We start from the raw sequence: 12,207 nt of genomic DNA on the forward strand, positions 1-12,207 counted from the left end.
GGGACTCCTCTAGCCCATAGAGATGGTCAGGACGGACCCATTAGATCACGATAACAAACTCCCTTGCTTTCCCTGCCACCTGCACTCATGGGTTTGCCACCTTGTCGTTCATGTACTAGAGAGAAATTCCTTCTTTCTTCTGCTCCTCTTCCAGCCCCTTTTCATCAGAGAGCTAACATGAAGTTTCTCAGTGGGGATACTACATACTGCTACCCACAGGCAGTGGCCATTCCTGTAGTGCAATGAAAGAAAAAGAGCATATCTGCTACTGCAGAATCGAAGGAGAGAGGTTTTGTTCCTCCTTGTTTTAGGATGTTTCAGTTTGCCCTGAGGCTGCCAGCTCCTCAGCCAGTGCCCACAGCTTTTCTGATGAATCTCCAGTGAGCACCACTGGGCCAATCTGTAGGACATGTGCAGCTGCAGCTAATAGATATCATTGGTTGCCAGATTTACCCTGAACCGATTATTCATTTAGCTTGCAGGAAATATGGTTGCTCTTTTGTAAAAATAATTACACTTGTCAACTTTCAGCATAATTTAATTTACACTTCTGATAATAGTATAACTCATTTCAAGGTTAACTGTAAAATCAATATATGATGTGAATACACAAAAAGCTTAGAAGTCATTTTGACCTAGTTTATCTTCCATTTGGGGCATCTAATCAGTAGGAGCTTTTCTTTAAAAAGATACTGTATCGTTTAGAAAACATTGTGACATTACTTTCTTTATGTCATTTCAGGCTAAACTTAAAGAAATCAATCTATCCACTGTGCGGTTTATGGAGGAATTAGGAGAGGAGAGATTTGGCAAAGTCTACAAGGGACATCTTTTTGGTACAGCACCAGGTGAACAGACGCAAGCTGTTGCTATCAAGACACTTAAAGACAAAGCAGAACTGGCTCTTCGGGAAGAATTCAAACATGAGGCAATGATGAGATCACGATTACAGCACCCAAACATTGTTTGTTTGCTGGGAATAGTGACAAAGGAACAACCCATAAGCATGATATTTAGTTATTGTTCCCACAGTGACCTCCATGAGTTCTTGGTGATGAGATCTCCCCATTCAGATGTTGGCAGCACTGATGATGACAAGACAGTAAAATCCACTCTGGAACCAGCAGATTTTTTCCACATCGTGACTCAGATAGCTGCAGGAATGGAATATCTTTCAAGCCACCATGTTGTCCACAAGGACTTGGCCACTAGGAATATACTGGTGTTTGATAAACTGAATGTGAAAATATCTGATTTAGGCCTTTTCAGGGAAGTTTACGCTGCTGATTACTACAAACTGATGGGAAATTCCCTTCTTCCTATCCGGTGGATGTCCCCTGAGGCTATTATGTATGGCAAGTTTTCTATTGATTCAGATATATGGTCATATGGAGTTGTCCTGTGGGAAGTTTTCAGCTATGGCCTGCAGCCTTACTGTGGTTATTCTAACCAGGATGTCATTGAGATGATAAGGAACCGACAGGTTTTGCCATGTCCTGATGACTGCCCCACATGGATATACACTTTGATGTTGGAGTGTTGGAATGAATTTCCCAATAGAAGACCAAGATTTAAAGATATACACAATAGACTAAGAACGTGGGGAAACCTTTCTAATTACAACAGCTCAGCGCAAACCTCTGGGGCAAGCAACACCACACAAACAAGTTCTCTCAGCACAAGCCCTGTTAGCAATGTCAGCAATGCTAGGTACATTGGACCAAAGCAGAAAGCTCCAGCTTTCCCTCAACCACAGTTCATACAAATGAAAGGGCAGATGAGACCAATGGTCCCACCTCCTCAGCTCTACATTCCAGTCAATGGTTACCAGCCAATGCCTGCCTACGGTGCTTACTTGCCAAATTTTTATCCCGTCCAAATTCCAGTGCAGATGGCTCCTCAGCAAATGCCTCCCCAAATCATTCCCAAACCAGGCTCCCACCACAGCGGGAGTGGATCCACTAGCACAGGCTATGTAACAACGGCACCTTCCAATGCATCAGTGGCAGACAGGGCTGCTCCGCTTTCAGAGGGCACGGATGACACACACAATGGAACGGAAGACATCACCCAGAATCCTGTCCAGGAGGAGGAGGAAGAGGAGAGCTCTGTGCCTGAAACAGAATTGCTGGGTGATAATGACACACTTCAGATGGACGAAGCAGAAATTCAGTCAGAAGCCTAAGGAATTTGGCCTTATTACTGAGAATTTCACGTCACTTCCATGCATGGAGACTGTAGATCCTTAGGCTTAATAGCAGTGATTTTTGATCTGACTAAAGGAATCAAAACTAAAAACCCTACAACCGTGTAAAGTGCGGCAGTAATGATATACCAGGTTTACTGACCATTCCCACCATCATATTTTGCAAATACAGTGGTATAGAATTGCTGAGTTTAATCTTTTTTACTGTTCTACAGTTTTTGAGGGAAGCTGCTTTTCAGTTATGTACTGTTGCTGTGCAACATATTGCAGAGTGGCATTGCACATCATGTATATCATGATACGTGAGTGTAATGTTAGTGAATTATGCTTAAACCAATAACACAAAAAGGAATCCAGCTAAGGTTGCTGAATTGCTCTGAGCATAAAGAATTGCCCTGGATGTGATGGGACAGCTTAGTTAATAGTATTTATCTCTTTGATATAATGGACACAAGATTGTTACTTGCTTTTTGAGTCTGAAAAAATAACAAGTTGAGAATACTGATCTATGTCTGTATTACAATAACCAGAAGAGTAAGGAATCTGAACATAAAATTGACTGTGCTTGGTCAGACCACAGGTCTGTCCAGCCCAGCAGCATGTAATGAAAGGCCATCAATAATGTCCACCCAGGGAAGATGCAAGGGCAGTTTCCCCAGGGTATTTCCCCAGGCTCCAGCAATTTGCGGCTTAGGGACTTCCCAAGCCAGAAGTGGTGTTTTTTTTTCTGTTTAATAACTCTGATGGAATTTTCTACCATGAATTTATCCAAATGATTCTGAACCCATATAGACTTATAGCATCCACAACATCTTGTGGAATACCATGAGAGGAGAGAGCATGGCTTTTTTTCATCATTCCCAATGAATGACTGCAACAGAAGCTTCCAAACAAAATCGTCTGACTGCATTTATGGATGAAAGTATTCTTTCTCTGCTGTGCATTTTCAGCAGCAAGCAGCCTTAATACACTGTTAACCAAAAATGGGGATATTGTAGGGGATATTGTAGGTGTGCACTAACTTAACAATCCAACTTTAATTGCATATTGGTTATCAAGTACAGAAAAGAGCTCCACATCATATGTTCCTACATTGTTAAAGTGTTGGGTTTTGTGCAGAGTCATTACTTGATTTACCACAATTACTGCTGGATTGCATGTGAAACCGTGTTTTTTCCTGCCTCTTTAGACAAAATGAATCTTTGAACTTTAGAAGACCAAAATAAGCAATTTACTGTACAAAGTGCTGGTTTTGTGCTTCTATTTGCAGGATGAATCATGTACAGACCTTTAAATGTAATTTATGTTTTACTACATTTTATATACTTTCTTTCATTGAAGTATTTGGATTTTTGGATGAATGACTTTATAACTTAACCATTTTCAATATTCACATGTGGTGCAGTTTTTATTGTATTGCTGTTTCATTTTGTTAAACATGCAGACAGGTCCACACATTTCATGACCCTTTCTGTTACATAAGCCATACACATTCTTATTGTAGAGTTGTAGCCAACACACACTATAGCTATAAGTTGTACATCCAACACGGGGTATTCAATAACGTGATACAAAACATATCATTAAGTATGTTATCTTTATAGTTCCTACAGCCAATGTTTTGTTATGGTATTTTGTGGAAATAGAGATGGGCACAGTTCCTTAGGTTACAGGTTTCATACCTAAGCTACAACTTTCTATTTTTATTGCATTGGGATTCACTTCTTAGTTGTGTATCATTGTGATCTACACCCTGTGTTCATGGTATGGCAGCATTACTTATTTCCAGCATTTCATCTGGATTTGGAAATGCACTGGTAGGAATAAATATGAAAGCTTTATTACTTGTGTTAATATAATGCAGCTTTGGGTGCTATTACTAAATAAAGGATAAATAAATAAAACCACATTGGTTATTTACTTTTAGTTCTTTGTTTCTTCTAGGTTTCACTTTCTCAGATTAATGAACTTCATCAATCAACTACATTGACTTCCTTCGCTAACCTATTGCCTTAAAAAAAGAAGAGTAAGTGGTCCAAGTTACACCACAGATATGTCAGTGAGAGATGAGGTATAATAAACAAATGAGTGGCAGTCAGTGGAAGGTTCTGTACAGCACTGTCTGAGGTTCAGCCCATTTCTGACAGCCAAGGAGCATTACAGCTCTGGGGGCTTTGGATGCAGTTCACAAAACTCCTAATTCCCTTCTTCATGCTTCATAAATTCAAGCCTGTAAGTCACTGTAGTCAGAAAAATTAGGACATACTCCTATACTGACTTTCCCATCCCCACCAAGATGTGGATGCTCTCTCAAAGTGATATTAGAGGATTGGTATACAATTCTCTAGCCCAGCCTTGGTGATAGTACTGCTGTGAGGGGTTTCCTCCCTTCTGTTGATGTGAACATACTTGCCTGAGCTGCCACAATCAGAGCCATGACAGCATGCAAACACCTCCTTGGTGGCTCAGGTGAGCACCTCTGCACAAATGGATACCACAACCGCATCAGTGGAAGTCATATAGATTGGCAGTAACATGTTGCTCTGCAATTTGCCAGGCAATTTGCTGGTGGTAACTGCTGCAGTAACCCCCAGTCAGGATTTGCCTTTCCTCCTCAAGGTTTGGAAGCAAGGCCAAGGAAGAGCAGGGAAAGCATGTGGTAGTAAGTGGATGTGATAAGGCAGTAAGGTGGGAATACAGGAGGGAAGGCTTGAGGTTGTGGCCCAGCAAAACCAGCATAATGCTCCTCACTAGGGCATGCAAAGTTATATATTCATATTAGAGCTAATAAAGCTGGGGTTTGTTCTGGTTGCAGAACAACTTTTCTAGGCAACGAATACATGTCTGGAGAAGGCAAGGTGTTTTTGAGAAGATGGGGATATTTCAAAAGTTTTCTGCCTCTTTCTAGTTGCCTTCTCTGCTTCAGCCACCATGGTCTTCCCAAGAGGACAGGTGCTGAAAATTAGGAAAAATTGATAGAGCATTGGTAGTGTCCACAGCAGCCCACTGATGAGACAGGAGGCTGCAGCCAACAGAGATACCCTCTTCCACATCTCCGGTGCTGTATGACACTGGACTTGCTGCATGCTTTCCCCCCCTGTCCATACCAATTGATTTAGCTGTCCTTACTCAATCCCAGCTCTCTGATATTTTGCATGCGTTTGATCTTGGCTCAGACTGTTTTGAAGAAAGAGCTCATCATGGTTTAATTCCAGCTGGCAGTGAAGTACCATGCAGCAGCTCACTCACTCCCACCCCTCTACTGAGATGTGGAGGAGAATCAGGGAAAAAGGTAAAAACTTACTGGTTGGAGTAAGCACAGTTTAATAGTTGAAATAAAGTAAATGATGATAATAAGAAATAAAGGGAGGAAAAAAACAACCAAGTGATGGGCAACACAGTTTCTCACCACCCACTTAACCGATGCCCTCCCAGCCCCAAGCAGTGATCATCCCTTTCTGGGTGATTCCCTCAGGTTTATAAACTGGGCATAATGTGCTGTGGTGTGGAATATCCCTTTGGCTAGTTTGGGTCAGGTGTCCTGTCTCTGTTTCCTCCCAGCATCTTGTGCCTCTTCTCACTGGCAGAGCACAAGAAACAGAAAAGTCTTTTTATCAGAGTAAGCACTGCTCAACAACAGCTAAAACATCAATGTGTTATCAGCACTGTTCTCAGACTAAAGACAAAACACAGCACTGTACCAGCTACTAGGAAGAAAATTAACTCTATGCTAGTGCTTGTGCTGAGCAAGTCCCTGGCAAGGCTGGAGATCAGACCAGCAGCAGCAAGCCTCAAGGTGTGCACTGCACATATTCATGAGTCCTGGTGAGGAAGAGGCAAAGAGGCAGAAGCTGGAATATGAGGTGGGGGGTGGGTGGGTGTAGCGTATTCACAAGTGCTAAGGGGAAGTCTTGACTTGTGACAGGACTTTCTTAGGGTTCATGTATCCTAGAGCACAAAGAACCAAAACTCTGTAGAGTTCAGCAGTGGCTTGGTCAGCTGGGCATCTGCTGTGCTTGAAAACAAGTGTGAGTCTGTTTGCAAAAGCAAATGGTGTAGATGAGAGATGAATTTGCAATCACAGAGCAGAGACGATAGGGTATGGTTCAAAGTCTGAGTGGAGACACCAAGTAACTGTAGCTCTGCCACACCTCCACCATGCTAGTGCAGCCTGGCAAGTGTGGAGACAGTGTTCTCACAGGAGAATGCATAATTGGTACATAAACTCTGAATAATCCTGAAAGATACAGCAAGGCCATGAGAGGCCCAAAGAAGCTTAAGCAAGCAAGATAGGAAGAAGCTGGAATTCACTGAGCTAATGACAACTGTGGACTGTTGGCAAGCTTTTGAGGTCAAGTTCTCACACCTGTGCTTAACCAATATGTTAGTCACTAAGGGTCTTCAAGACATGTATCCAATCACAATATGCATTTCACTGTAAGTGCATGTAAGAAATAGTATATAAGGAGTTAAGGCTTTGTAATAAATTTGGCAATCGCTTGACCACATTGATCGTCTCTGCGTTCTCCGTGACTCCCATGTCAACAAGTGGCACCCGCACAGGGACCCTCCGATCGGTAACTCGACGAAGACGAGTTTGAAGGTCTGACAAAAAGGAGGGGGCGGAGAGCCGGCCGAAATTCAGCTCTGCCCCGGCGCTGGGAAGTCAGACGTCTGCAAAGCTTCGGGAATCTCACCCTGATCAGGTGAGCGGCCGGGGAGGAGATGGGGCACTTGCTATCCAAAGAGGAACAGGCGGTGGTGAAGCTCCTCCAACACATTCTCTCTAAGAGAGGACTGCAATATGATAGTGCCGCCTTACAGCGGCTGTTAAAGTGGTCCCGTGATCGCAAGGTTAGTAAAGGGACCAAAGGTGCACAGAAACACTCTACACTTTGGAGACTGGTGTTAGAGACTTTGAAAGAGATGAAACTGGAAAGGGCGGTGGTAGCTTCTGTATTTGCTGCCGCAGCTCCAGAAGGGGCTGTCTCCCCTAACCCCCATCATAGTGCTGCGGCTATGACTTTTGCACCTCCTGTGGTACCTGGAACGGCGCCGAAAAAAAACAATGCCCCGAGCTGATGAAAGCAAGAGCCAGGTCCGCAGATGGCCACATACCGAACGAGAGACCTGACAAGAAAGACATAGCTGTGAACAACGGAGACCCTGAGTTCGACCCAGGATCAGACCCCAGGTCCCCTGAATCCGAGCCAGATTTATATCCTCTGCTTCCAGACTCTCACTCTTTGTCTCCCGGGTTGGTCTGCTCAGCTCATCAGCAACTACTCACTGGCCCTGGAGACGCTCAGCTGCAACAATTGACAAAAAAGCTTGAAGCCCTGGAGACTCGGATTGACACATCTCCATCGGCGCCTTCACCTTATCCTCCGTAAAACCCCTTCCTTAAAGACGGCAAACAGGGGGAGGGTGTGGGAGAGGTATCGATGGGGGGCACAAATCCTGTGCACTGTTGGCATGGGTTAATCAAAGATGCAATTATTACAGGTGAATTTTCTGCAATGGGCCTCTCTGCATATCCTGTGTTTACTACACAGCATGGGGGTTAAAGAGTGGGAAGCTTTTGATCTCAAAATAGTTAAGGAGGCCTGACAAGCAGTGACCACATGGGTTAAAATCCTCTTATACTCAAGCTGTGTATGTTATGATTTTTTTTGCGATTGACAGGAGACTTTAATGATCCCCCTGCTATAATACATGGTCAGGCATTAGGTTCAGGTTATATGACTAAAACTCTGGGTATTCTGGTCCAGTACAAGGATTTGGAAACCGGCATTTGGAAAGGTCCTGCGGAAGTAAAACTAACTGGTTGAGGTTGTATGTGTGTAAATTACAGATTCTGGTTTGCGGTGGGTGCCAGCTCGATGGGTGAAACCCTGGAAAGAGTCAGCACCGCTCCAGGACACCCCCCTTGTCAGTGATTGAATGAATTGAAATTTGAGCTCAGGACATCCGTTTTATGTATGTTTTCAGCCTTTCTTAAAGTGAAGTGAGCAACCTTTTTTTACGTTAAAGTAAAAAAAAAAAAAACAAAACAGAAAAAAAACACACCCCACCACCACCCCATCACCCCCACCCCCATGCCCCCCTCCCCCAAACCTCCAGGGAAGCGAGATCAGCACGGGATACAGATGTATTGTGTGATTTTCTGGTGGTGGGAAGGTCTCTCTTATGCTCTTATCAGGGGTATTGGGCATACTGTGACGGACCATGGACTTGGGATCCCATATACAACTCATTTAATACAGTTTCTCTGTGATACTCATGTACTAGAAATTGGCAAATATAAGTATGTCCCGGTTTCTATTGACCTTTGGAGACCTTTATAGATACTGCTGGCCACTTCTTCCAGCACAGGCTGGCCACCTGTGTCGGAATGAGTGTGCATTTTGGTCAGTATAAAAGCCCAAGCCTCATGCGATGTGGGGGAGGCAGAGCCTCTGCGGGGACGCCCGCTAAGGATGAGCCTGCCACCTCGCACTGCAATGATGCTTCTCGGAGCTGGTTTGCTGTTAGTCTCCACAGGGTCCTTGTGCCACGTTCTGTGCGTGGGACTGTAGTGGGAGTAATGATTGTCTGGATTTTGTGCTTCAAATATTGTACTTGTGTGGAGTGTGCTTGTGGGATCCCATACGTGTGTGTGTGCGTGCTGAGGGCAGACGGTGTTCTGTGTACTTTTTGTTGTTGGGTTCATGTAAAAGTTTTTAACCGGTAGCAGTTTAACATTTCGGGCAAGAAGGGGTTAATGCAAAAGTGCGGTTGCCAGCGGTATTTATGGGTGCTGCTGAAGCACGCAGGCAGCTGTAGCTGCTGCCGAGCAGGCACGCTTTTATAGCTGCTGCCGAGCAGGCCGGCGTTTGTAGCTGTGCAAAGCAGGGTGAGCAACTTTTGGAAAAAAAAAAAAACAGCCAACAAGAAAAAAGACAAAAAAAACCCTGACCTCCGATTCAGCTCCCGGTGCTCCACCGGCGGAATGGCCACGACGGACGCCAGAGCCGAGGAGTGAAGCCCCCCCCCCCCCCCCCCCCCCCCCCCCAAAAAAAAAACAAAAACAAAAACAAACAAAACAAAACCCAGCCTCTCAACCTATTGAGGTATTGAGGCAGTTTGGAGAGACACCGCAGACAAAGCCTAAGGAGCACCCGCAACACAGTGGGTGCATGGTAGGAGCCTTGCTTAGTATGTTTAAGGTAACCTGGGAGTGAATCCAAGACTTGGGGGAATAGATAGATCAGTTGAAATAAGAACTGCTAACTAAAAAAGCGAGAGGGGTAGTGCAACCACAAGCTTTATGAGCCGCCCCCTAAGCAGCATCAGGGTGGCAGAAAAAAAAACAAAACAAAAACAAAAAACGAGGCAATGATGCAGCAAACTCCATGACTGTTAATGTGCAGTTTAACCTGTCTGCTTCTCAAGAACTGATGACCTGGAGGAGGGGCTATATTTGTGTCCTCCTGCCTACAGGTCCATGGCAACTGCCTGCAGAGTTTGTCAAGCAGACGAATGGAAAAAACTGATGCCTCAGCTACAGGAGCTGACCGTGAATACCCCAAGCAGAATGAGATACAGGAAGAGAAAAACTAATGATTGCAAAACATCACTTGGGGGCAACTGAAAAGTAACATCCTGAATATGTGTGCTTGTAAGTAGCTATTATTAGAGGCTGTGATTTTGTGTATAAAACCACCTGTATTTACTAGCCAGTTGCTAATGAGGAACTACACCTTGTATTGTATAGATTTGTCACTTGTAAAAGAGATGTTAGAGTATGGAAATATGCAGTAGCTGCTAGAAAATGCTAAGGCAAAAGCTGGAAAGATTCTAATACAATGGTAGTGTTGTAAAGCAGGTGATGGAACAAATTAAGAGGGTGGGAGAATTCCACTGGTAAGAAATTTCTTTGGCTAGTCCCTCGCTGCCATCCGCATCTTCAACATCCTGCTGCACCCTGTAATAGTTACTCTGCTAATGTAAATGTGTGTGTGCCTTGCTGTAGTAGCGACTTGTTACTGGATGAAGCCGGTGAAACTGTGCATTGACAACAAGGTGCAAGGACTGAGGCTGACAAAAGGCCTGCTACCACAGTCAAGGGCATGAGTGGATTGGCCTCCGTGTTTGCCACCAAGAAGAACTTTTAGCTCCACTGTTGGCTGCAACCCGGCAGGCGTGGAGCAGTGGGGACACATGCCATGCCAGACCTTGTTGTGAAGGATGGCCTCCCCTGTTATCAGAGAGCCATACAGCAGAAAAAAGGGGCAGACCCAGCAGCCTGTAGTTGGCATATGTTGGAGATATAATCTAGCCCAAATCCCCTGCTCAAGTAGGGTCACCCAAAACATATATAAATCAAAAAGGGGGAGATGTGGAGACAGTGTTCTCACGGGAGAAGGCATAATTGGTACATAAACTTTGAATAGTCCTGAAAGATACAGCAAGGCCATGAGAGGCCCAAAGAAGCTTAAGCAAGCAAGATAGGAAGAAGCTGGAATTCACTGAGCTAATGACAACTGTGGACTGTTGGCAAGCTTTTGAGGTCAAGTTCTCACACCTGTGCTTAACCAATATGTTAGTCACTAAGGGTCTTCAAGACATGTATCCAATCACAATATGCCAAATCACTGTAAGTGCATGTAAGAAATAGTATATAAGGAGTTAAGGCTTTGTAATAAATTTGGCAATCGCTTGATCACATTGATCGTCTCTGCATTTTCCGTGACTCCCATGTCAACAGGCAAGAACGCCAGTCTGAATCCTGTTCTGATACTGTCTGAGATCTGGATTATTGTGTTCATCTGGTTTACCAGAGGGAAAACAGAACTAGAAACAGTGCAATATAGACAGTTGTATAAGAACCGAGGATTCACCCACAGTGCTGATCAGTAAAACAGGCTTTGTTATTACAGGCTTTGATAGGCAGCTTCATTCCTTCATCTAACCATCACTACTCTCAGTTTCATCTAATGATTTCTCTAAAGGCTGATCCGGAAGGAAATGCTTCCTGTGGAGATATGAATCCTTTGCTTCCTGTATCTGCTGTGGAGATAATCATAGTAATTCAAAGGGAAATTACTACATAGTAACAGGACCTCAAACTTTTATTAGAGATATAAATTAGAACTTGTTTTTCACTTATTATCTAAAGATTTCATTAGATGTCACTAGCTTCTGTGTTCAGTGAAATCAGCTCACTTTGGCCATACGGGAACGAAAGGAAGAGGTCTGGTGCTTTCTGGAGGGAGCTCAGGGACACTTGTTGAGTTGGAGCACTCTCAAAAGATGTCAGCCCTTGAGGTATTTGCCAAAACAAGTGTAAGAATGAAACACCCAGCTGAAAGCAGAGTTCTGTCTTCAAGTAAGGCCATGCTTTAATGTTTTTAAGTCACAGTTTGACAGTAACTTTGTTTCTAGACTAGCAAGCTCTACTGAAAACTTCTCAAAACCAGCATTACGGTTACCCAAAATGTGAAGAAAAAAAACCACTAGCAAAGCCATCCTCTATTTGAGGAAAGGTGTTTAATTCATATTGTAAGGATTAATGTATGCTCCTGCTCTGTAAATAAATCTGTGAAATGTTAGTCAAATTGCAGGATTCAGATTTTGGGGATTTTCTCAGACACTGGGAAAAGGGCATTATAAGATTAGAAGAGTAGTAGCATACATCATGAATGATGGCATGGCTCAGTGAACAAGGTTTAGTTCCATCTTACTAGAAATCTGAATTTTCTTCTTTTTTTTTTTTTTTTTCCCAAAGTGACCCTCTACAATCCTTCAGTTTGTCTAGCATGCAGAAATGACAAGTCGTTAGCTCCTTCAGTTAGCAAGATGGCATCTGATCAATCTAGAGACTATCAAGCAATACTAAGTGTGCTCAGCTGACAAGCCAAGTCCATGATATCCTGTTCAGGCAGACCTTTCTCTAGTACAAAACATACTATATCTACTGTGATAAAATGTAGGGTGGTTCAGCAGGGTTTGCTTGCCAG

General features: G+C 43.7%; 1 protein-coding gene across 1 annotated transcript in view; it reads left to right on the forward strand.

Annotated features, from left to right (window-relative positions):
- ROR2 (receptor tyrosine kinase like orphan receptor 2) overlaps positions 1-4,115 on the forward strand; it is a 164,207-nt gene extending 160,092 nt beyond the window's left edge. Inside the window, exon 9 of the mRNA XM_057411231.1 lies at positions 743-4,115. Within this exon, the coding sequence (XP_057267214.1) occupies positions 743-2,185 (1,443 nt within the window). The 3' untranslated portion in view covers positions 2,186-4,115. The remainder of the gene's footprint in view (positions 1-742) is intronic.
- The last annotated feature ends 8,092 nt before the right edge of the window (positions 4,116-12,207 follow it).

This window comes from Pezoporus wallicus, unplaced genomic scaffold (genome assembly GCF_028554395.1).
Source record: "Pezoporus wallicus isolate ANWC-B61680 ecotype Strahan unplaced genomic scaffold, APGP_CSIRO_Pwel_v1 contig_8185, whole genome shotgun sequence".
In the NCBI taxonomy this organism is placed as follows: domain Eukaryota; kingdom Metazoa; phylum Chordata; class Aves; order Psittaciformes; family Psittacidae; genus Pezoporus; species Pezoporus wallicus.